The 26,370-nt window shown below is 40.1% G+C and overlaps 1 protein-coding gene across 1 annotated transcript; it reads left to right on the forward strand.

The window, feature by feature from the left end:
- The first annotated feature begins 2,458 nt into the window (after nucleotides 1-2,458).
- LOC132774601 (transmembrane protein 14C-like) lies at nucleotides 2,459-15,466 on the forward strand. The gene is made up of 5 exons (XM_060774836.2): nucleotides 2,459-2,567; nucleotides 5,824-5,900; nucleotides 11,626-11,727; nucleotides 13,612-13,699; nucleotides 13,813-15,466. The coding sequence occupies exons 2-5, from the start codon at nucleotides 5,825-5,827 to the stop codon at nucleotides 13,868-13,870; spliced, it is 324 nt and encodes a 107-aa protein (XP_060630819.1). The 5' UTR covers nucleotides 2,459-2,567; nucleotide 5,824; the 3' UTR covers nucleotides 13,871-15,466.
- The last annotated feature ends 10,904 nt before the right edge of the window (nucleotides 15,467-26,370 follow it).

The raw sequence follows: 26,370 nt of genomic DNA on the forward strand, positions 1-26,370 counted from the left end.
TTTGTGGCTGCCACAAACTGTGTTGATTAGTTGAGACTCTACGAGATAGTCATTGAAAAACTATAGCAAAATGTGCTGCAGGATGTCTCACAAAAATAGTTTAATAAACTTTTCCCAAGTTTTTATGATAGAACCAATTAGGAAATGATATTTATAATCCAGGAACAAAATCATGTTACATAGTGTTATCATCTGTGATAATAAACCATTTCATGAATTGCAAAGCAGAACTGGCAATGTTAATAAACAACCAGTTAAAATAAAGTGGTTTTGGTATCAAAATAGATACGGAACGTGCGACCCGAAGATGATGTTGAACCGTCACTCCTATCATCCTTCAGTGTTACTAGGCCTGTTATTCACTTTTTAAATACCCTGCCCTTTGAACAAAATGGAACTCAAGGTGGTTTACAAATTAAAATGTGTACAAAAAAGCTTGATGTTACATGCTTTCATATGGTTTCTGACTGGAGATACTAAAATTAATTTATCATGGGTTTTTCTTGGCAATATTTGTTTTGAGAGTTTTTCTTGAGGCTGGGAGAGAGTGATATGGCCAAAGTCACTCAGTGGGTTTAGTGGCCAAGGGGAGATTCAAACAGTGATCTCCAGAGACATCCAATGCTCAAGACCACTGTGCTACACTGGTTCACAATATACCTCCAGAATCATAGTCCAAGGAATTGCACAATGAATTTAGGTCCAATCTCACACATGCTCCCCATATGTTCAATACTGCATCCAAACTTCCTGATGGTTCCTGAATAAATTATGTGCCTTGAAGTTTTTGATGATTTATAGCAACTCTTATCACCACATGCTTAGGACATCAAGGGAAGGGAGGCACCTCAGAAGTTCCCTATTGCCAGATTTCCCATACATAGACTGGGTTGCCAAACCGAAGGCAGTGTCACTGGACAATGTTCCACACAAAAGGGACTCCCACAATAAAAAGACTTTGCCACTAGAAAATGTAGGGGGAAAACTTTTCATTTATAAAGAAGATAGAAGTATACAAGATGCCTGCAATGGTGCAGCGGGTTTAACCGCTAAGCTGCTGAACTTGCTGACCAAAAGGTTGGTGGTTTGAATCCAGGGAGCAAGGTGAGCTTCTGCTGTCAGCCCCAGCTTCTGCCAACCTAGCAGTTTGAAAGCATGCAAATGTGAGTAGATCAATAGGTCCCACTTCAGCAGGAAGGTAATGGCATTCCATGCAGTCATGCCAGCCACATGATCTTGGAGGCGTCTACGGACAGTGCCAGCTCTTGGGCTTAGAAATGGAGATGAGCACCAACCCCCATAGTTGGACTCGATTTTAATGTCAAGGAGAAACCTTTACCTATACAAAAGCAAACATTAATTTCCATCTTACTGTAAGTTTTGTTTCATTTCAAAAAATAAAAAAATCATTGTTTATTATCATTTATGTTTTGAATAGGATATATATGAGGGCATCAAAGTCTTAACTCTTTTGAGTGCTTAGGACCTCTAAAAGTCTCAGTTAAGTGCTACTTATTCTGTGGTTTTCTTGGCAAAATTTGCTCAGGCCCCATCTACATTGCCGTATAAAATCCAGATTATTTGAACTGGAGTACATGACAGTGTAGACTCATATGATCTAGTTCAAATCAGATAATCTGGATTATCTGATTTAATAATCTGGATTATATGGCAGTGTGGATGCAGCCACAGAGTGGGCTTGCCTTTGCTTTCCTCTGAGCCTGAGTGTGGCTTGCTCAATGCCAACTGGTGGGCTTCCAAGGTTGAGGAGGGATTTCAACCCAGGTCTCGTGAGTCATAGGCCAAAATTGAAACAGTTACAACACATTGGTTGTTAGGAATTGTGGGAGTTGAAGTCCAAAACACATGGAGGGCCCAAGTTTGCCCTTGCCTGATCTACATTGTAGAATGAATGAATGCGGTCTGACCTCACTTTAACTGCCATGACTCAGTGCTGTGGGATTCTGGAAGCTGTAGTTTGGTGAGGCACCAGCACTCTTTGGCAAAGAAAGCTTTAAAACCCCATAAAACTACAACTCCCAGAATCCCATAGCATTGAGTCTTGGCAGTGGAGTCAAACTGCATTCATTTTACAATGGAGATGCTTCTCTCCCTCTCTGTGTCTGTAAAAGATCTTGTAAAACTACAGCTCACACGATTCCATTGTTTTGAATCATGGCAGCTAAAGTAGTATCTATCTGCTTTCATTCTAAGGTGTGGATGCACTCTAAGACCCATGAAAAATGTGTTTGAAAAATCAAAGAAACTATATTACTTTAAGAGAGGCACAATTTGTGTTTTTATGACGGAACCAATCAGGAAATGGCATTTATAACCCAGGAACAAAAATCGTGTTACATTGTATTCTTGCAGCCAGAGGCAAGGAAACTCTGGGCAAGGCAATGCTTGGCCGGGGCTTCTGTAAGAATCAACCTGGAGCCTCGCTCTGATTGGCTCCACGTCACGTGCTCCGCCCTGCCTTGCTCTCCACTCCCCGGGAGGTTTGGATCTTGGGAGGTTGGGCAGGGTTTTCTTCCCCTCTCCTTGCACTGCTGCAGAACAGGCATGTAAGTAACCCGAGGATCCTGTGTCTTCCTCACATGGCAATTCTTTATGCTGCTTTCAGATCTAACTCTGCCTCTCTGGGTGCATCCACACTGTAGAAGCAATGCAGCTTGATACCACTTTCACTGCCAAGGGGCAGTGCTACTACTGAATAGAATAAGTTGTACTTTGGTGAGGCTCCAGCACTCTTTGCCCCCTTCCACACAGCTGAATAAAATCCCACATTTGCTACTTTGAACTGGATTATATGGCAGTGTGGACTCAGATAATCCAGTTCAAAGCAGATATTGTGGGATTTTCTGCCTTGATATTCTGGGTTATATGGCTGTGTAGAAGGGCCCTTTGGCGGAGAATGCTAAAAAACTTCTAAAACTACAACCCCCATGCTTCTATAGACCTGAGCCATGGTAGTTAAAGTGGTGTCAAACTGCATTAATTCTACAGTGTGGATGCCCCCCCCCATCTCTCTCTATATTTACTAGCCTTGGCCCAGCCCGTTCCAAAAAGTCCAGGCCCCTTATTGAAATCTTGTCCCCTGGTAGCTTACCTTTCACGAAGAAGAGAGCGGAACAGGTTTTAAATTGATTTTAATGTATATGTTGTGTTAACAGTTTATGCCTATGTTTTTGTTTTATACTAGCCGTCCCTTGCCATGCATTGCTGTGGCCCAATCTATGTATATGTGTTGTGTGCGTATGTGTGTATATATATTTGTATATATGTGTGTTAGCGTATATATGTGTGGTTTTGCGCACGCGTTGATATGGTTTTTTTTTTTTTGCTTTTTAAGTCTCTTCTGCTGTGTTTTTCAGTGTTTTTATGAGTGATGGTCACTCATTGGCCTGATAGGTGTCTTGTGTCCAAATTTGGTGTCAATTCATCCAGTGGTTTTTGAGTTGTGTTAATCCCACAAATGAACATTACCTTTCTATTTATACTAGCCGTCCCCTGCCACGCATTGCTGTGGCCCACATGGGGGTTCTGTGTGGGAGGTTTGGCCCAATTCTGTCGTTAGTGGGGTTCAGAATGCTCTGTGATTGTAGGTGAACTATAAATCCCAGCAACTACAACTCCCAAATGTCAAGGTCTATTTTCCCCAAACTCTACCAGTGTTCACATTTGGGCATATTGAGTATTCATGTAGAGTTTGGTCCAGATCCATCATTGTTTGAGTCCACAGTGATCTCTGGATGTAGGTGAACTACAACTCCAAAACCAAATCCTTCCACTATTTTCTATTGGTCTTGGGAGAACTGTGTGCCAAGTTTGGTTCAATTCCATCATTAGTGGGGTTCAGAATGCTCTTTGATTGTAGGTGAACTATAAATCCCAGCAACTACAACTCCCAAATGACAAAATCAATTTTTTTGAGTGAAGGACATACATTGGGTTGTTAGGTGTCTTGTGTCCAAATTTGGTGTCAATTCGTCCAGTGGTTTTTGAGTTCTGTTAATCCCACAAATGAACATTACATTTTTATTTATATAGATATAATTACAGGTCAGGACTGCAGTGTTTTCAGGTAGAATTTGGATCCCAGATGGACACTTTAAAACTGAAGTATGAGATTGAAAAGGATGAATGAAAACAAGTTTATTTTTAAAAGCATCAGATGTCTGAAGTGGGACTGACCTGGAGAGTGTGTTTCCTTATTTATTCTTCTGTGTTGTACAAAATATTTTATAACTTCTGGGGAGAGTTACTACAGTATTATTATTATTATTATTATTATTATTATTAAATAATAGGTTTAATATCAGTTTTCATGGCTGGAATCACTTGGTTGGTGTGAATTTTCTGGGCTGTATGGCTATGTTCCAGAAGCATTATCTCCTGACATTTCACCTGTATCTATGGCAGGCATCCTCAGAGGTTATGCCATTGTCATAATTTTTACTTCTATCCCACCTTTACTTTAAAAATCAGGATTTAAGGGGATTTACATATTAAAGTTGCCCCCCAGAGGTGCAGGTTAAACCACTGAGCTGCCGAATTTGCTGACTGAAAGTCGGTGGGTCGAATCCAGGGAGTGGGGTGAGTTCCCACTGTTAGCCCCAGCTTCAGCCAACCTAGCAGTTTGAAAACAGGCAAATATGAGTAGATCAATAGGTACCGCTGTGGCAGGAAGGTAATGGCGCTCCATGCAATCATGCTGGCCTCATGACCTAGGCTCTTTGGCTTAGAAATTGAACTGAGCATCCTCCAGAGTCAGACTCAATTAGATTCAATGTCAAGGGGAAACCTTTACCTTACATATTAAAGCAGTACTGTTAAAATGTGCTAATATTAAATATGCATTAAAAGTATCAGTAACATTAAAAACAATTTAAAACATACAGTAATTGGAGACAAAAGGAGTTTAAAAATCTATGCAGTTTGAAAGAGTTCTCTTTCAAAACATTCATTTCTGCAAGTATGCACATTCTTCACTATACAATATACACAGCCAGAAAGGACTGGTCATTGCCCATGCACATGTTATATGCCACCAGGAAGCATTATATCTGTATGACATTGCTATCATTTAGCTGAAATGTCATTATTATTATTATTATTATTATTATTATTATTAGAAACACAACAAGATGAGTCCACAGCAGACAAGATCACTCTGCTGGCTGTTGAATTAGATCACACGTCGGACACTTCCCAAGTGTCTAGGACTGTGTGATGTATCGGCAAATAATGTGTGCAGATCCCAGTAGGGTGGCCTTTTGCAGCTGGCAGATGGTAATTTTGTCAGCGCCGATTGTGTTTAAGTACGGGTCAAGGTCTTTAGGCACTGCACCCAGTGTGCCAATCACCACTGGGGCCACCTTTACTGGTTTTTGCAGTGCGATTTTTAAATCCTCATATTGTGTCAGCTTTTCCAGTTGTTTCTCTGCAATCCTGCTGTCACCTGGGATTACATTATTATTATTATTATTATTATTATTATTATTATTATTATTATTATTATTTAATAACATTATTATTATTATTATTATTATTATTATTATTATTATATTCTTTTAAAAAACATTCTGGTATACAGGGTACTTGAAATATTAAGCCCATTTTCAACCCAGTATCACTCTTTTCATCACTCTCCAGAGTTAGGTCTCCTATGGACATGCTTGTAGGACCATAGGATTTCAGCCTTATTGATATCTTTATTGCCATTCCATTTTAGGGTGTCTTTCAAAATATTGATGTTCATCACTCAAAGGTTTATCAGATTGCATGCAAAATGAGCTTTTTGTTACTGTTTTGTTTCAGAATGGGATTGGACTGGGTTGGTTTTGGCTATGCAGCATTAGTGGCCTCTGGAGGAATGATCGGCTATGCAAAAGCAGGTATCGTATTGTTTTCTGCCCTTAGATGTGGAAGTCTCCCCTACCTTTTTTTTAAAGTAGTAGTTCAAGAATGCATTTTTTCTGTCTGCAAGTAGATAAGAAGTTACTGTTGGTGTAGAGCCCTGATCTGGTCTTGCAGGCCATGGATTCCCCTCCTAGTTGGAAGAAGTGCTTGGGAATGATAAGCTCTGAAACAGCTATCTGCTTTGGCCTATTGATTAACTCACTACAACACCCTGAGTTGTGTGTAATGCAAGAAACCTTGTTTCTCCTCCAGATTAGAGATGTTTAGTCACACGGTTGATTATTTCCAGAAGTAATAATAAATAATAAGAAAACTTTATATACCGCCCTATGGAGCCCCCGGAGGTGCAGTGGGTTAAACTGCTGAGCTGCTAAACTTGTTGACTGAAAGGTCGCAGGTTTGAATCCAGGGAGCAGGGTGAGCTCCCGCTGTTAGCCCCAGCTTCTGCCAGCCTAGCAGTTCAAAAACATGCAAATGTGAATAGATCAATAGGTACCGCTCCAGTGGGAAGGTAATGGTGCTCCATGCAGAATGCCAGCCACATGGAGCCCCCAGTCGCACAGTGGGTTAAACCCCTGTGCCGGCAGGACTGAAAACCAACAGGTCGCAGGTTCGAATCTAGGGAGAGGCGGATGAGCTCCCTCTATCAGCTCCAGCTCCTCATGCGGGGACATGAGAGAAGCCTCCCACAAGGATGATAAAATATCAAATCATCTGGGTGTCCCCCTGGGCAACGTCCTTGCAGACGGCCAATTCTCTCACACCAGAAGTGACTTGCAGTTTCTCAGGTCGCTCCTAACATGACAAAAAAAATAATGCCAGCCACATGACCTTGGAGGTGTCTATGGACAACGCCGGCTCTTCAGCTTAGAAATTGAGATGAGCACCAACCCCCAAAATTGGACACGACTGGACTTAATGTCAGGGGAAGACCTTTACCTTGACTTTATCTCCCGAAAGGAGCTCAGGACAAGTGCTAAGGACAAGTGTGATGCAAAGTTTAATGAAACTAACATGTAAATTAGCTCCTTGGAAATACAGGCCCCTTCCACACAGCTGAATAAAATCCCCCCTCTGCTTTGAACTGGGATATATGGTAGTGTGGATTCTGATATCCCAGTTCAAGGCAGATATTGTGGACTTTCTGCCTTGAAAGTCCACAGCCATATATTCTAGGTTATATGGCTGTGTGGAAGGGCCCACAGTTACAACCTCCTTGAAAACTATGTGACCTAAATGTAATGATGGATATCCACAGAGTGTCTCAATGGAATCACAAGAGGGCAACATTTGGAAGTGCATGAAACATGCTCGTTTTCTTACCAAATATTACTTTTCTTGTCATACATGAGTAAATTTATTGCTTCAAGACTACAGCCTTATATCAGACCAGATAATTTCCTAGTTCTAGGCATTGTGTGCACACTTCCCTGGATCTGATCTCTCTCATGCCCCATCCCAATTCGCGTTAAGTGATTTCTAGTTTTGGAAAGAGCAACCCAGTGTGGGGAAAATCTTGGGAAAGCACCCCCATGGACTCTAGAAGGGCTGCCTTTTTGTTGATTTTTTAGTGGGTGGCATTTCATTGGAGCCAATGGAGGACTCTGCTTTAATCGTCTGTGGCCGCTTCTACACAGCTGTATTACATCCAGATTATCTGCTTTGAACTGGATTATTTGGCAGTGTAGACCCTTCCAGACAGGCCCTATATCCCAGGATCTCACCCCAGGTTTTCTGCTTTAAACTAGATCATATAAATCTGTAACACCTCCAAGGTCATGTGGCCGGCATGACTGCATGAAGCGCTGTTACCTTCCTGCCGGAGTGGTACCTATTGATCTATTCACATTTAAATGTTTTTGAACTGCTAGTTTAACATAAGCTGGGGCTGACAGTGGAAGCTCTCACCACTCCCTGGATTCGAACCTGCAACCTGCATACCTATTGATCTACTCACATTTGCATGTTTTTGAACTGCTAGTTTGACAGAAGCTAGGGCTGACAGTGGAAGCTCACACCGCTCCCTGGATTCGAACCTGCGACCTGTGTACCTATTGATCTACTCACATTTGCATGTTTTCGAACTGCTAGTTTGACAGAAGCTGGGGCTGACAGTGGAAGCTCACACCGCTCCCTGGATTCAAACCTGCAACCTTTTGGTCAACAAGTTTAGCAGCTCAGCAGTCTAACACACTGCACCAATTGAGATATACTTGTATGAATATTACACCACCATTATTTAAAATAATTCTGTAGTATCAGGCTTTAGAGTTTTCGTATTTTTTCTGAACTAGATCTCTGTTACAAGCTTTGGAACAGCCCATCTTATAAATAAAAAAAGCATAAATCCTGGACAGGATGGATGGATGGATGGATAGATGAATGGATAGGTAGATAGATAGATAGATAGATAGATAGATAGATAGATAGTTAGTTGATCCTAATGTTTTGGGATGTCAGATCTTTTGTCCTATCTGTGGTGGAATCAAATTCGGTCTAATGAAAATGCCCACAAATAAAGAATGTATAGAACTAGGAGTGGATTTCTTGTTCAGGCTGAATTGGTGTTTCCCCCTCCCCCTCGCAGCCTTTTCCGCAAATGAATAATTGAGCAAGGTCTCAAGAACCGTCAGCAGCAATGGCAGAGATCAAAATACAGCAACAAAAAACCTTAGGGACATATTCTTCTCTGGGCTTGTACATATAACTCCCATTAGCTTCAATGGAAGGTTTGTGTATTGATTAGGAATGAGGGTTTTCATGTCCTCGGGGCTTTCATCTGATTCTCTTGCAGTATTTTGATGAGATGATGGTTCGCCTTTTGAGAGATGGGGAGCGGAATCCAAATGGCAGGGTTTTATCACAAATTGTGTTTTTCGTCTGAGCCCATCTACAGTTGGAGGAAAAGTGAATCAAAGGAGAGGCTTCCATGTGATGGAAACAGATCTTGGAAACTGTCTGTACTAACTGGGGGATTCTGGGAGTTGTAGTCCCAAGCACTGGTTTTAACAGTTATGTATCTAAATATAGAAGAGCTTTAAAGAAACATTTGGATTTCAAGTCTTTCACTGGCTCACATTACAAAATATTTACTCAGTCAATCCCCCGTTGTCTGAGTATGATGGCCTTCCAAGTGCAATGTCTTGATGGTGGATATGTAGGTGACTGTCGAACCCTATTCTTGACCTGCATGTTCTTCCACAGTGAGGACATCGGTTTCCAGGTGGAAGGCAGTCCCAGTCTGTTGGCTTGATGTGCCTTCCTCTGGGCACGTTTCTCCCATTCACCCTCCATTCGTGCCTCTTCAAATTCCACAGCACTGCTGGTCACAGCTGACCTCCAGTTTGAGTGCTCAAGTTCCAGGGCTTCCCAATTCTCAGTGTCTGTGACACAGTTTTTAAGGTTAGCTTTAAGCACATCTTTAAATCTCTTTTCCAGTCCACCAACATTCCATTTTCCGTTCTTGAGTTGGGAATATAGTAACTACTTTGGGAGACAGTGATCAGACATTAGGACAACATGGCCAATCCAGCAGAGTTGATAGCATAGGAGCATGCTTCAGTGCTGATGGTCTTTGCTTCTTCCAGCACACTTACATTTGTCCGCTTGTCTTCCCAAGAGATTTGCAGGATTTTTTGGAGGCAACGCTGATGGAATAGTTCCAGAAGTTGAGTGTGACGTCTGTAGACAGTCCACGTTTCACAGGCATATAGCAGGGTTGGGAGGACAATAGTTTTATAAACAAGCACCTTGGTATCCCTACGGATGTCCCAGTCCTTAAACACTCTCTGCTTTATTCAGAAAAATGCTGCACTCGCAGAGCTCAAGGCGGTGTTGAATTTCAGTGTCAATGTTCACTTTTGCGGAGAGGTGACTGCCAAGGTAGCGGAAATAGTCAACTTTTTCTAACATTACACCATTAAGCTGTATTTCTGGCATTGCAGAGGGATTGACTGCTGGAAGAGCACTTTGGTTTTCTCGATGTTCAGTGAGAAGCCGAGTGTCTCATATGTTTCTGCAAAGATGTTTGGAGTGACTTGTGGATCTTCTGAATGCACAAAGACTACATAGTATGTTTATGAAAATGACAGATCTTTTTATTGTTCTCAGAGATAGGGATGAGGGCATAATGACTGGGTTGGAAATGCTACGAATTAGCAAGTCCAATCAATTTTGTCCTGCAGATGGAAGGCATTAACAAGAGGTATTGAATGCTCCGTTACACCTGGCTAATGAGGCCATTCAATTTAGTAGCCCAAAGTGGTGACATTTCAGTTTCTTTGGCAGGTCGCCTCTTCCTGTGTATAAACAGATAATTGGACTGGAAGCAGTCTCCTGAGGCACTTAAAATAGCAAAAAATTATTCTTTGCAAGAGTAATGTTCTAGAAAGACTTATTTAAAGGCCCCATAGTAAAAGTCCAGTTTTATCAAGAGGAAATTTGTACTTGGAGAACAAGATATGTGGGATGTGTTGGCAAGCTAATTTCCTTTCTACTTTTTAGAACCACAGAAGTTAGCACAAGCCATTGGATACACAATTTGGCTGCAGTGTCAGATTTTGGTTTGACCAAACTCTGGAGGCTGTGTGATAGGTATGAGGGCAGAAAAAGGAAGGAGGCATATACACTTTTTTGGACAAAAAACAAAGCTCCAAATCTCGGCTGTTTACAAAATTTAACCCAATTCCTATGGTGGGACAACTGCATTGGGACAAGGAGCCAATTACTTTGCCCCAGGAAAACCAAAATATTTAAATTTTCAATGTATTTGTTGAAGGCTTTCATGCTCAGAATCCAATTTGTATCTGGAAATGTATGAGGGCCCTCCTGTACTTAAATATTTGTTATTATCAGCCTATGGCAGCTGTAGTCAACTTTAAATAGTTAAGGGAATCCAGCCGGACGTTATGTCTGATCTGTATGACTATACCATAGAAATCACAAGATAATGTTGTAAGGCTTTTATGTGAGTTTTCTAGGCTGTATGGCCATGTTCCAGAAGCATTCTCTCCTGACGTTTCACCATAGATGTGGGCAAAACATCAGGAGAGAATGTTTCTGGGACATGGCCATGCAGCCCAAAAAATTCACAGCAACCAATTTACATTTTTCTCTAAGTTCCTCTAAAAAGTGTTTTCATGTGTTTGTGGAACTTTCCATGTGGTTCGAGGGGCAAAATTGTTTGGAAATTGTACCTTTTTAAAATTTGGTTTTGGCTTGAGGAGCTTTTGGACACATGGGGGCTTCTCGGTCGCAAAAGTGGGCTCTACAAGCCCTACACAGCCCATGAGGTGAATTTTTCTCACCCTGCCCTATACAAAGTGCTGAAAGTGAGGCAGCACAAATCACTATACATAAATCGAGAGCATCAGGGCATAAGATTTTTGATACTTGGACCTATTACCTGAGATTATTAGCTAACTTTGGCCCCTTCCACACAGCTCAATAAAATCCCACATTTTCTGCCTTGAATTGGAATATATGGCAAGTGTGGACTCAGATAACCCACTTCAAAGCAGGATTTCTGCCTTCTGGGTTATATGGCTGTGTGGAAGGGCCCTTTGTGTAGAAATAGGGTTGGCCCTGTAACAATTTCTTTTCTTTGCTGATATCTTGTGACTATAGAATAAATGTTGAGCTTTTTGTGTGTGTAACCAATGCATATTAACTTTTTAATGAACATTGTTTTATATATTCAAGGTAGTGTTCCATCTTTAGCTGCTGGACTTCTCTTTGGGAGTCTAGCTGGACTGGGAGCTTACCAGCTATCTCAAGACCCAAAGAACATTTGGCTTTCTCTGAGTAAGTGTGCCTTTACAGGAAAATACATAGAAATGATTATTGCAATAACTCCTTGAATGCCTCTGCCTTTTATATCTCGTGTTCATTTAATTTTGCTTAGAGTCCTTCCAGACAGGCTCTATATCCCAGAATCTGATCCCAGGTTTTTTGCTTTAAACTGGATTAAATGAGTCCACACTGCCAGATAATCTGGGAGAAACAGAAAACCTGGTATTATATCCTGGGATATAGGGCCTGTCTGGAAGGGCCCTTAGTAGCAACGAATCAGCTTAACCCTATAAATTAAGTACTGTACCTTCTTTTCTAAGGGCACTGATCTGAAGTAAATTATAGTCATGTATATTTTGTCATGGAAAACTGATTACACTATGTAACAAAATTTGAAAAAAATGTTTCTGGTTCAGAACTGCTATTTCCTGTTTAATTGTGCGGTATTTACTTTGAAAGTAGTTGTTATACTCCAGAAACTTTGTTTTTGTGGCTGCCACAAACTATAATAGAGTCTCACTGATCCAGCCTTCGCTTATCCAACATTCCGTATTATTCAACGTGCCTTGGCTGCTTCTGACTTGGAATAATGTTTAAAAAGCAATGCTTTTGGATTTGGAAATATTAGCCGTTTACAAGAAATGTTGCCTGAGGGACGCCCGACTGTATTTACTCAGTCTTCAAGGAGGCTCTTTCCGTGTCTTCCAGGAAATTGAAAGTCACTTGGGAAAGTCAAGAGCTTGAACATTGTTTCCATCCTAAATATCTTGGTGTCGCCTTAGATTGAACACTAGAATATAGGAAACACTGCTTGAACACCAAGCACAAAGTAGCTGAACGCAATAACATCCTGCTGAAACTTACTGGCAGCACATGGGCTGCAGACCCAAAATTAGTAAGAACATCAGTCCTGGCCTTGTCTTACTCAACTGCTGAGTATGCCTACCCTGTTTGGCATAGGTCTGCCCACGCAAAGCAGGTGAACATAGCATTGAATGAAACATGCAGAATAATCACAGGATGTCTTAAACCTACACCTGTTGATAAACTCTACAAGTTAGCTGGTATTGCACCCCCCCCCCCCCATGTGCAACGGGAAGTTGCTGCTAAATGTGAGAGAAATAAGGTTGAACACTGTGAAAGCCATCCACTGCATGGCTACCAGCCTCCTCTCAGTAGACTCAAGGAAAAGCTTTATGAGAACTACCACTCCTCTTGACGTCCCCCCAGCAACAGCAAGGGTATCCCTGTGGGCAGCTAAACCAGGAAATCCCAACTGGATGGCCTCCTGCGAGGGTCTTCCTCCAGGCGCAAACCAAGAATGGGCAACTTGGAAGTCCCTGAACAGACTCAGAAGTGGAGTGGGCAGATCAAAAGACAACCTGGCAAAATGGCACTACCTAAAAGAATCCCAACCTTATGTGACTGTGGAGCAGAACAGACAACTCTGCCTCTGTATGCTTGTCCATTGTGCCCTGCCTCATGTACAGAGGAAGAATTGTTGGATGCTACAGACAATGCCATTGCTGTTGTTCGTTTTTGGTCAAAAGATATTTAGCCGCCTGCGCTCCTTCTATTTTTATCAGTTTTATACTAATTTATGCAGTGCTTTTGATACGAAACAAATAAAACTTGGAAGAATAAAAATAAGGCTCTTCTTCCTCAGAGAATTGCAATGAAGCTCCCCTCCCTTCCTCCTTCCTTCCTTCTGGTTGGGGACTATGAGAGTTGTAGTCCAACACATCTAGAGATGACACGGTTAGAGCAGCCTGTTTCTGTTTAATACTACTGTTCTTGTTACCCCTGGGTTTTCTTTATCATTCCCTGAATGTTTGCTGTCTCTCACAGAAACAGCCATAAGATAACTCTGCGATGTGTTTTAATTTTCCTCCCCAGTTGCTTCTGGAACCTTAGCTGGTATTATGGGCATGAGATTCTACAACTCAGGAAAATTTATGCCTGCGGGACTGATCGCTGGTGCAAGGTATTATGCCTCATCCATATGTTTTTCTTGGGTGACAAAACACAGATTACGTGGTAGATGGATTTTCTTCTTTTCATTGTGTTCACAGACTGATCACTTTTTTTTCTTTGAAGTTTACTGATGGTTGGGAGACTTGGACTGAAGATGTATGGAAAACCCCACGAGGGCTAATGGGCCATTCCAGGTGGTTTGAGATACAGATAAAAAGGCTGGATATGCACCAAATCGAATGCACTATGCAACAGAGCGACAGAAGACATCAAAAATACTAAATGGACTAATTTTAACAAGCAAAATAACATTATGTCTTGATATATGAAGGTATAGTTCCACATTCCAGGAGTAAATACTATTTCTGATACGAAAACTACTATGGCATCTTTTCTTGCAATTCTCTTTCTTCCAAGTTAAAGGCAACATTTGTGATTAGAAAGGCAGAATCCAGTGGTTGTCTTAATGGAGCTCTTAAATGAGTGAGCTAGTTTGGAAGGTCTGACTGGATGTCAAATTTGCTGCTCTGCTACAATAAAGATAGCAAACAAAATATGACCAGGCTGAGCCACCTTCTACTCCCTGATCCCAGTTGCCTTATTGTAGCTTTGAGCATAGACTCCTACACTGCATGCTAGTACAACCCCAATATTGTTGAGTGAGTGGGCTTATTAACAAATGTACAACACAGTAACTTATTAGTAACAGCGTGACCCAGCACCAGAAGCCCAAAGTGATAAAAACAACAAAAACACAGAGACCAATGTTATCTCTTCCTTAGGAGGCTTTTCTTTATAGTAAAATAGTATAATTACACTATTTACAAGAAAAAGGTTTCTATAACACAAATAAACTTCTTTATACTTCCTTTGTTGCTTTCACTCTGGGCTTTTTTCTTATGCAGATAAACAGCTTCACTCTCACAAAGCCTCTTCTCACACTGAACTTACACAGGAGCTTCACACAGTAGTTTTACACACAGCTTCAACCTGGGGCTTCTCACATCAGGTCTTCTCACACATGGCCTTCTTATAGACTAAGGCCTACTTCACACTGTGAGGCATTCTCACAAACTGAGACCTTTCTCCCACTGAGGTTTACCTCAGACTGACGGCTGCTAAGCTACAGGCACACCTGCCTATATAAAACTGCAGCTTTTGCTGAGTCATAGGATCCATTTAACCATTTCAGTGCTTGACTCACATTTTTGTAATTAAAAACATCTACTTCATTTTTTAATATTTCTGACAAATATTACTTTGCCAAATTTAAAGTCCGAATCCACTTAAGCCATGTAGTCCACTCTGTCTGCCCCTGTAGTGTGTAACCTGTGGCATAACGTGGGATGTTGGTTCACTCTATGTCCCATCATGCCCATTGAGGCCAGCCATTAGTTGTACCCAACACCACAAAGACAGCCACAGTTTCTTCTTTCTAGTCCTATTGAATGTTGCTATCTCAACCTTCAGGGACGGAGAAGTTGTGACAGCTCAAACCTAACATGAAAACTATGTTTTCTTATTATGCTAAGTAAAATGCCACTGAAAAGTTTATATAGAGAGATATAATGATGATTGTCCAAATGATTCCAAACTGAATTTGGGAAAATGTTTTCATTTTTCTTCCTCAAACTTTATCAAAAGTTTTGAAGTGCAGCCTTTGATCAGGTATCCATGTTCTCTTCTCTCTCTCTCTTTTGTAATAGAAGAGGGGAAAATTCAGTGTGTGTATGTACCGTAATCTTTTTCTTTATACCATTAAATCCTACCCAGATTACATGAAGCTTCTGTTGTGATTTCTTTAGAGTGAACATAGCAGGGTCTAGGTACTAAAAGTGATGGGTGAACCTGATAGAAGTAGTTTTGTTACCTTAAATTAAATTCAAAGTGCTTACCTTTTATATCAGGCATGGGCAAACTTTGACCCTCCGGGTGTTTTGGACTTCAACTCCCACAATTCCTAACAGCCTCAAGCCCTTAAGCAGCTGAGGGAGAAAAGGAAGGAGTCTGAGGCTGTTAGGAATTGTGGGAATTGAAGTCCTAAACACCTGGAGGGCCAAAGTTTGCCCATGCCTGTTCTACAGCTTAAATTAAGTAGAAAAAAAATACTATATTTCATTACATTCAACATTTGTTAAAATACAAACCATGTAGTTTTCTTTTTGTTGCCCCTAGTTTACTCTTATTTGTTCTAGTTAATAAACTATTACTCAAACACCCTGATCTACTATGACTGAAACCAGTTATTAGGGCCAACCACAGCCAGAATGTGTGCCTTTTCATTTTAGCATGGGATTGTGATACTGAGGCTGACATTGTTGATGTATATTCTGAAAATAAAATGCTGAACAATGCTCCGGCATGAAGAGTACCACATAAATCAGAAATAATTTGCTTGCAAAACCGCAAACAGCATGGGATGGAGGTGGAGAGTAGGGAAGCTATCTAGGCAACAGAGCCATAGTTTGCTTTTAATAAAAAAGCTGGAAAAATATACTGGCATAGTCTTTCAAAGACACAGGAACTTAATTATCAGGTGCAGCACTGAAAAAGAACTGGAATTAATGTAATCTATTAGCAGTACTGCTGGGTCTGCCAGATGTACTAGTCCCTTTGTTTCATACGCATAACAAATCATCAGGGGTTCATTCCAAATTCTGTTTTATTTAGCATTCAGCAGCACTTCAAGAAGACCCTAAACAAAGAGCCTGCTGGAGAAAAAGGGTGGGGGAGAAAATGCATAACACATTTCTGTAATAGCCAGACAAAACATAGACCCCACAGCATGTGGAATTAGACAAATACTCAGAAACTCAAAATATTTTTCAGGGTTGATAAGAGCTGATTCCTGGAGAAGTGTAACAAGCAATCTGTGCAGAATATAAATAATTTTTTATTATTATCTTTAAGAGGAGTGTGAGCTGCAACCCTAGAAGTCCCATATACAATCTGAGTTCAGCAATCTTAGGTCCCTTCTACACTGACATATAATCCAGATTATCAAAGCAGATAATCCACATCTACTTTGAACTGGATTATATGAGTCTACACTGCAATATAATCCAGTTCAATGCAGATAATCTGCATTTTATATGGCAGTGTAGAAGGGGCCTTGCTCAATGAGATCCGTTGTAATCTGGATTAAAGTTTTATGAGACAGAGCCAGCTTTGGTTGTTTTGGTGGATTACTTACACCAGGAGCTAGACAAAGGGCACTTCCAGACAGCACAAAATCGTGGGTTTTCCATGAGGAGCAAAATAACCTGGAACTGGAGATCAGATCTGCACACAGACCTGTTTGTCCCGGGATTTCTGCTTGCTATGTCCAGACTTGCTGCTTCGTTACAGGATTTTGAAGTCCGCAAGATGGCTGTCGCAGAATAGCCAATGGAAATGTCAGGGTTTTTTTTTTAAATAATGTGCATTATTTAAAAAAAATAATGTGTGAATATGTGCATTGTTTGTAAGAGTTTTCTTCCTGGGTCATACATATCTGTTCCTCATTGCTTTTATCCTGAAAAGATGGCAAAAGTTGACTAGAGGGCAAAAACTTTGTCCTGGCAAGATAAACTTTGTCCTCCATGCATTTAATGAAGTTTATGGCAACCAAAAAAAGTTTGTGGAGTAGGACCCCTACTATCAAAGTCAGGACTACACTATTAAACAGGAACTGACATTTTCAAGCCAGGAACAAAACTCTGTCATCATCATCATCATCATCATCATCATCATCATCATTATTCAGATGCTGCATGGCCACCTGTCCAGACAGGTTTGGTCGTGTACTTGTGCCTGGGAAGAATGGGGTGCTGTTCCTGGGTTATACATATCGGTTCCTCATTGCTTTTATTATAAGAACATGGGAAAAGGTGATTACATGGCAAAAACTTTGTTTGTGTGTCACAAACTTCATTAAACGTGTGGAGGAAGAAGTTTCTCTTGCCAGAATAAAGTTTTCGACCTCTCGTCAACTGTTGCCATGTTTTGAGGATACAACCATTCAGGAACCGACATGTATAACCCAGGAACAAACCAACATTTAAAATCCTGTATTTTCCAAGTGTAGGGACATACAGAGATTTGAATATCTGGATTTTCCTGCCAGAACTGGGATATTCCTGCAACTGAAAACCTTGCATTTTTAGCGCTTTGTAACAATTCACTTCGTGTTATCAGTTTAATATCTGATACGTTTTGAACTGGGAACTTCTGAGATTAAGGTCCTGTGCGGATGGCTCCAAAGAGGTTAGAACAGCTCCCTCCTTGCTTTCATTTAGGAACCAAATTAAAACTTTCCTTTGGAAGCAGGCCTTCCCTATATTATTATTATTATTATTATTATTATTATTATTATTATTATTAATGCGCTTGTATACCGCTAATATCTCAACCTAAATCGGCGACTCATTGCGGTTTACAACAGTTAAAAACAATATTCAATTAAAAGCATAAAACACATATACAATACAAGTTATTGGGCCACCAATAACAATCCCATGCATCTCGTAACTGAAATCGCAATCCAAAATTCGTTGTCCATGATTACCCATCCTTTAGTCATCAACATTCATTGCAACGGATTAACCGAATGCTTGATTAAACACTTATAGAAGAATAGTGGTACTCCAAACATCAGATTTATGTGTGCAATGTGTAAATTATAGTAGACTTCCAGCAATGGACTTGACTACAACCTAAAAAATGGATTTTAGATGAGATTTTAATTCTACTGAATGTTTCAAGTTTCATGAGATGTTGTGGTTTGATTACTATGTTTATTTTTTTTATAGTTGTAATATTTTCATTTACATGTTGTTAGCCACTTTGAATCCCGATCTGGGAGAAAAGCGGGATAGAAATAAATAATTAGAATAATAATATAATAAAGGGAGTTCTTTGATATCATCAACCATCTTATTCTAGGTCTTTCAAGAAGATAACAATGACTGGTAATGTTTTGATGAAGGCTTTAATGACTGGAATCACTGGTCTGTTGTAGGTTTTTCAGGCTGTATGGCCATGTTCGAGAAGCATTCTCTCCTGATGTTTCGCCTGCATCTATGGCAGGCATCCTTAGAGGTTGTGAGGACGTCAGGAGAGAATGCTTCTAGAACAGTGGTTCTCAACCTGGGGTCCCCAGATGTTTTTGGCCTTCAACTCCCAGAAATCCTAATAGCTGGTAAATTGGCTGGGATTTCTGGGAGTTGTAGGCCAAAAACATCTGGCGACTCCAGGTTGAGAACCACCGTTCTAGAACATGGCCATACAGCCCAAAAAACCTACAACAACCCAATGACTGGTAATGCTGTTGTTATGTCTGTAGGAGCCAGTTATGTGCTATAAAATAATTATATAAAATAGTTTTTATAAAGCATTTATTTGGGGGCTCATTTGAAAAAATAATTTTCCTATTTTATTTTTTTTAATATATATAATTTTAAAAAAATCAATAAAAAACTGCCATAGTGGTAAAACATTGCTCATTTGTCTGTTTTAAAACATCAAGTAATTTGTTTAAAAAGCAAACACTAACAAATTAACGATAGTACTCATTTGATTTTTATCTCCTTTTCTCCAGAACATGATAAAAATATGGTAAGATATAATACTAAAATGTCATCAAACAGTTAACGCTGTTAAGTTACAAGTTTTGAAAAAAAATTAAGACAAAAAATCTTGGTCCCAAACATTCAAAGCCCATCCTCAGCACCCAAGAGTACTTCAAAGTGTGCCTTTATAGCAGTCTTTGCTTACTTAGAGAGGGCATCTTAGTTTCTTGTGACATGGAGTACCACAGCATGGAGGCAGACACAGAAATGTGCCTTTAAGGCTCCTTTACCAAACATGCCTTTAACAGTGGAGCAAATAAGATGAAGCCCTTAGAAGGCTTGTATGGAAGTATATGGTTTATAATTAAAGTGCAGGAGCCCCCCGGTGGCGCAGTGGGTTAATCCCTTGTGCCGGCAGGACTGAAGAGTGACAGGTCGCAGGTTCGAATCCGGGGAGAGCACAGATGAGCTCCCTCTGTCAGTTCCAGCTCCCCATACGGCGACAGGAGAGAAGCGTCTCACGAGGATGGTAAAGCATCAAAACATCCGGGTGTCCCCTTGGCAACACCCTTTCAGACAGCCAATTCTCTCACACCAGAAGCAACTTGCTCAAGTCGCCCCTTACTCGAAAAAAAAAATTAAAGTGCAAAGCTCTGCTTGTACATGTGAGAAGTCCTGCTTACACCTGTAGACCTTTACAAGGCTTTATTTTTACATCAGAATTCAGTCACGGCATTGGAAATGTGGGCTGTTTACCACACCAGAACAAACAAAGCCAGTTGACAAGTACAGTGCAAATTTTATAACCTTGTCTTTCCAAAGAAGGGATGGGCTGTGGAGTTTAGGAGAATGTGCATGTGTATTCATCCTGCCTGTATCCTAAAATGTTTGTCTTGTTGCCTAATGGCTGAGCTGGGTTCAATCCAAAGAAAGCACTCCTATCAGTCTTTGAATCAGATCAAAGAACGCTCTTGAATAAAGCATTTATTCATTTGTTATTGCCTGCGGTCAGGTTAGAGACTGGCACTTTAATAGCTGGGAGATAGACAGAAGATCAGAGCTTAGCAAACTGGCAACACAGCGCATCTGCTGCAGTGTGAAGGTGTATCATGTGAATATATGTTGCACGTCTAAAACGTATCACCAATATGAAATGATTGGAAAGCTTTGCAGTCGATGTTTGGTATACAAAAGACTGGTGGACTAAACTTACTGAGAATGTTGCTTGTAAGACTGATTTTTGCTTAAATTAAAGTAAAGGTTTTCCCCGACATTAAGTCCAGTCGTGTCCAACTCTGGGGGTTGGTGTTAATTTCCATTCCTAAGCCGAAGAGCCAGCTTTGTTCATAGACACTTCCAATGTCATATGGCCATCATGACTGCATGGAGCGCTGTTACCTTCCCACCTATTGATTTACTCACACTTGCATGTTTTTGAACTGCTAGGTTGGCAGAAGCTGGGGCTAACAGTAGGAGCTCACCCCGCTCCCCGGAATTGAACTGGAAACCTTTTGGTCAGCAAGTTCAGCAGCTCAGTGGATTAACCGACTACACCACTGGGGGCTCAATTACATGAGTAAATATTTAGGAACTATTTGTATTGTAAATAATAAATATAAATAAATAAGCTTTATTTGTATGTCGCCCTATCTCCTCAAAGAGACTCCAATATGTAAGGCGAACATTCAATTGCCAGAAAGAAACCATACAGACATTACATCAAGATAAACACATTTGACAATATAACACAATCTAATTAAACTTAACAGACAATTAAACAACTAAAAATGTAATAAAATACAAAGAAATTCTACTAAAACACACTAAAGATAAAAATATTTTAAACCCATTTTATTGTAGCTCCATCAGTAGAGGTTCAGCAAATCAAATGGCCAGGGTTACGAATGGATGTGACCAACTATAAAAGGGCTGGGCATGGGATAGTGCAAATAGCAAATCATAAGGCCGGGAAAGAGGATGAAGTGCAGGACAGAGTTCTATCCTTACTTGGGAACTGGGCCTAGGGACTAACCATTCTCAAAAACTTGCTGGAACATCCAGGTTTTCAAATCCCTGTGAAAGGAGGACAGTGTGGGGGCTTGCCTAATGTCCCTGGGGAGAGAGCTCCAAAGTCGGGGGGCCACCACTGAGAAGGCTCTTTCCCTTGTCACCACCAACTGCTTGTGACGGTGATGGAAGCAGGAAGAGGGCCACCCCAGCAGATCTTAGAGCCCACACCCATTCATAGGGGGAGATGTAATCCCGAAGATAGGCAGGGCCCGAACTGTTTAGAGCTTTGTAGGTCATAACCTGCACCTTGAATTAGGACCGGAAACTTATTGGCACATTCTTATTGTACCGACATGTACTTACTGTACATAAGTCCTGACTGTTCACTAGAACTACACCTCCTTCTGGAAAAATAGCATCTCTAAATCATACAAACATACACAGATAATTGAATCTTGATGCTCCGTGTGCTTTTTCTTCCAACTGGCAATTATATGACACTTTAATAAGACTTTGTAAGCATCACAGAACAGGCTGTGACCTGATTTGTTTAGCATTGTGATGACATTTCTGTTAACAAATAAGATAAGTGCAGATGAGCTATAGAAATGTGAGACAACTTTTTAATTTATATAACCTGCAACTTGGCAAGATTCTAGGTGTCATAAACTAGAAAATTGTGTGAGGATTGCATCTCTGTCTTCCAATTTTTGGTAACATTTAACTGCAGTCGCTGCTTTCAAATACAATTTGTTATTTATGCCACAGGAGGGCAATATCCATGGGTACACATCCAAGCTGTACACAACTGAACCTGGATTTGTTATGATGTTCAATGTATTGTCAAGGCTTTCATGACCGGAATCACTGGGTGGTTGGAGGTTTTTCGGGCTATATGGCCATGTTCTAGAAGCATTCTCTCCTGACATTTTGCCCGCATCAATGGCAGGCATCCTCAAAGTTGTGAAAACAGAGCTAGGAAAGCAGATAGTTAATTAAACATTGGTAAGTAAGATCTAATTGTGCTAACCTCCTTGTTCTTCAACCATAAACATCCTGACAGGATGTGAGGATAAAGGGAGCTAAGAGAGGTCAATCTGGTCTTAATTGACTTATTTAAAACGGGCCAATGCAGTTGACCTCTTCCAAGGCATTCAGAGTTGTCTTCACTGAAAATGAGGCATTGTGTCACTTAATATTAAGAGGCATTTAATCCTCTTATCTAATATGATTTTACATATTTTGGTATACCTCATTTAATAACGTTGATGTGGCCTTGGGTGTGACCCAACTGAAAAACTGATACCAGAGGTAGGAATAATATGAAAAGTATAGGGATAGGTTACTACACCCCAAAAAAGGAGTTTTATCCAAAGCTCACACTAGGGACATGAGAAATAAAACATGTGGGTCAGATAAATCTTGTTTAAGTAAACAAAAACATTTCTAAAGAGCACTTGAAGGCTTCTTTCACCAAATTTCTTGATTTCCATTTTAGTGGCTAAATGAATAAATCTATGCTTTTGGGACATGTAAGGGCTAGCTGGTTAATAAGCATGCTTATCTGCTTCCCATATTTCTCTCTGTTTTGTTGCCCACATGCTTGGTAACCAATTCTGGTGAAAGCTTATTAGAAATTCTATAACATATTGGAAATGCACCACAACCTTATTGAAAAGGTAAAAATTATGTCACATCCGTTTGGCAAATGTAAATCTCAATGAACATTTGGAGACCACCTTTTGAAAACCACTAGTCAAGACCTTGTTAGAAGTCAACTCTTTGAACAAGTGATATTCATAAGTATTTGTGTAATGGCACACAGGGAACTCAGGTGTTAAACTGAAGAACCATGTCTTTAAACTCCAAGGATAAAGATATGTCACTACAAAAATATACTGGTTAACAGAGTGTGGTTGTTTCTTTGAAGTTGGATTTGCAGTTGTAGTTGCCCAAAAAAGATATACACTCCTTTGAAACCTCTTAGTTAAAATATGCACTTGAGAGACAAAAACAAAGTAGTCTTCTTTTAAAACAACATCTCAGGTTTACTAATAAACTTCTTGTATATATTCAGCATAGTAGTCCATAGTCCAATGTCTTTAAGAATATAGATATAGTCCAAACTGTATAACTGTACTCATTGAAGTCTGAAAGGAGATACCAGGAGTGTATTATGTGCAAAAGGAAAGAGTGGTTGACAAATTAATAGCGTGTGCTCAAATTGTTTTAGTGAGGGGTTGGAAAGATAAAACAAAGTGGACTCTGACAAATTGGTATAACTATATAGTAAATACCTTATTTTCCGGCATATAAGACAACTGGGCATATAAGACGACCCCCAACTTTTCCAGTTAAAATATAGTTTGGGATATACTCGCGGTATAAGACTACCCCTCTTCCAATGCACACCAAATAAAAAATTAAAAAGCATCAGATTTTATTTCAATATGGTAATTTTCCTATTACTGTACCTCCTTCTCTGCCTCTCAGATCTCGCACATGTGCACCTGCACCACTTCACTGCAGTCTTCAGGAGCAAGATTTGGGAGGCAGAGGAGGAGGTATGGTAAAAGGATACAAGGGCGGGCCAGACAGGTAAAAGAGGTGTGTTTTTCTGGGCCCAGAGCTACTCTATCTCTTTTTTCCATACCTCGGGTGTCCTGGATGCCTGCAGCTTGCTCCACCCTTCACTTACACCTTCCTCATGAGGTGCCCCTTCACCTCACTATCGGGATTGCATTAAGTCTACGAATACTGATGAATGGATTTTCTTCTACCGTACTTGTACAGCGTTGCCCCTAATGTTTTCATACAGTCGCTGCATATGGCAGGGACGTGGCCACTGCCATTTTTGAGCTTCCCCCACAATATGCAGCAACCACAGATTCTCCAATCCATATTGGAAGTTTCAGCACCCATTCTATAAGACGATTCCCGGCGTATAAAATGACTCCCGCATATAAGACGACCTCTGACTTTTGAGAAGATTTTATTCAGTTTAAAAGTAGTCTTATAAACCAGAAAATACGGTATTTTAAATGTGGAAATCACAAATGGTAAATTGAAATATTTAGACAGAATAGAAAATGTTATAATGATTAAGAACATGTCGGATCCAGTTAGGAATTATTTAGAGAATGTATTAAGATGTGGAGTGGAAAAATGGAGACTAAGACCGATATTTCAAATGTAATTTCTGTAGTTTGTTGTATAAACTATGTTCAGGATGAAGGGTGGGAGTGGGGTAAACAATAAAATAATTAAAAAAATTAAAAAAATTAAATCAGAAATGTAATGCAACACTTTCATCACTTGATCAGCATCTGCCTCAAATATGCCACACCTAATAATTTCCCTAATATAAACATCATTTATGAGCGCTCTGCAAGTACATACAAACACTTGAATTCTTTGTAATCAGGCTCCCTCTTTTGCACAGTGGGGCCCTAGTACAGTATAATGCATCATTATACTAAATAATGTTTCCTGACCAAGAAAAAAACGAGAACGTTGTGAGGTTTCTCTACAGTCAAAGAAATGTGGAAACCAATGGTGAGATTCCAGGAAGAAATGAATTACCATTAGTATGAAATGGCAAACTACTGAATTGACGGCTTTCGCCATCCATTGCAGATGCAGCAATCTTTATAGCTAGGGATGACTCAGTAATGTCTCTGTGTGGGAGAACCAGACAGGTCTGAATCACCTGTTTCTTTATCTGTAAATCACTATTACTGTCATGTAAAGCAACCACAGCTCCCTGAGTTGCATAAACTCAGAGGAGTATGAAGAAAAACCATGTCGGTGAAAACCAGCTTGCACAAAATATACTATAGTATTTGTACTGAAGGATGTCATCCGGTTTAAACAGGAAGCTTTGCCACATTATTGAATTCGAAACATTTCTCACATTGTTTTGTAAGCAAACTAATAATAGCCTTGTTGATTTTTCACACTGACTATTATCTTTAAATAGCTGGAAAAGGATTCCAGGACAGCAAAAAAATAACAGAATAGAGTGTGATAAACTTTTAATTTTAAAAGCATTTTTCCAAATAGAAATTGAAGAGTATAATTTGTTCACAGCCCAAATGTGAAAAAATGCACCCTCCTCCCATTCTACTGTTCTTCCAATTCTTCTAAATGTATTACTCAACCTATATTTTTTGCTCATTGGATCACAGGATCCTTTACTTGTTCATCAATTATATAGAAATTCATAAAAGATTGATACAGCTTCCCAAACTATTTAGTTTTGCCTGCAGTAATTGGTTTAACTAATTCTCCGACTCCTGTATAACCCCCTTTTTTGGTCTAAATGGAATCTCTATTGAAGTTGATTATAATGAAGCCATGTTATTGTTGGGTCTTCTTTTTGTAGCTCTTTTATTGTTTTTAATATATGCAAGGATCCTTTTTCTAATAATTGCTTGCAGGATAGATATTATCTGAATATGTAAGCTAAATTTCACTGCATAGAACTTGCTCCTTCCTTGTTATTGTTTATACGTTCAGTCGCTTCCGACTCTTTGTGACCTCATGGACTAGCCCATGCCAGAGAGCCCTGTCGGCTGTCGCCACCCCCAGCTCCTTCAAGGTCAAGCCAGTCACTTCAAGGATAACATCCATCCATCTTGTCTTTGGTCTGCCTCTCTTCCCTTTTCCTTCCATTTTCTCCATCATCATGATCTTCTCTAAGCTTTCCTGTCTTTTCATTATGTGGCCAAAGTACTTCATCTTTGCCTCTGATATCCTTCCCTCCAGTGAGCAGTTGGGCATTATTTCCTGGAGTATGGACTGGTTGGATTTTCTTGCAGTCCAAGGCACTCTCAGAATTTTCCTCTGTCACAAATGACTTTTCAATGATTTTAAAGCATAGGTTCTTTTTATTGCAATTTCCAGTGTGAGAAGGTATATCAGATTACAGAAAGCATTTAGACAAAGAATGACATTGGACATACAAACATACAGATTCTATGCAACTACATTGGATTTACAATTACATTGGTTAACAAACAAACAAAGGGGGATTACATTTTCACTCTGCATTCACACACATGTACATGCATTCATCCACATGCATCCGAATATTACCATATCATTTTCTCCCTCCTTGGAG

This window comes from Anolis sagrei, chromosome 4, assembly GCF_037176765.1.
Source record: "Anolis sagrei isolate rAnoSag1 chromosome 4, rAnoSag1.mat, whole genome shotgun sequence".
Lineage (NCBI taxonomy): Eukaryota > Metazoa > Chordata > Lepidosauria > Squamata > Dactyloidae > Anolis > Anolis sagrei.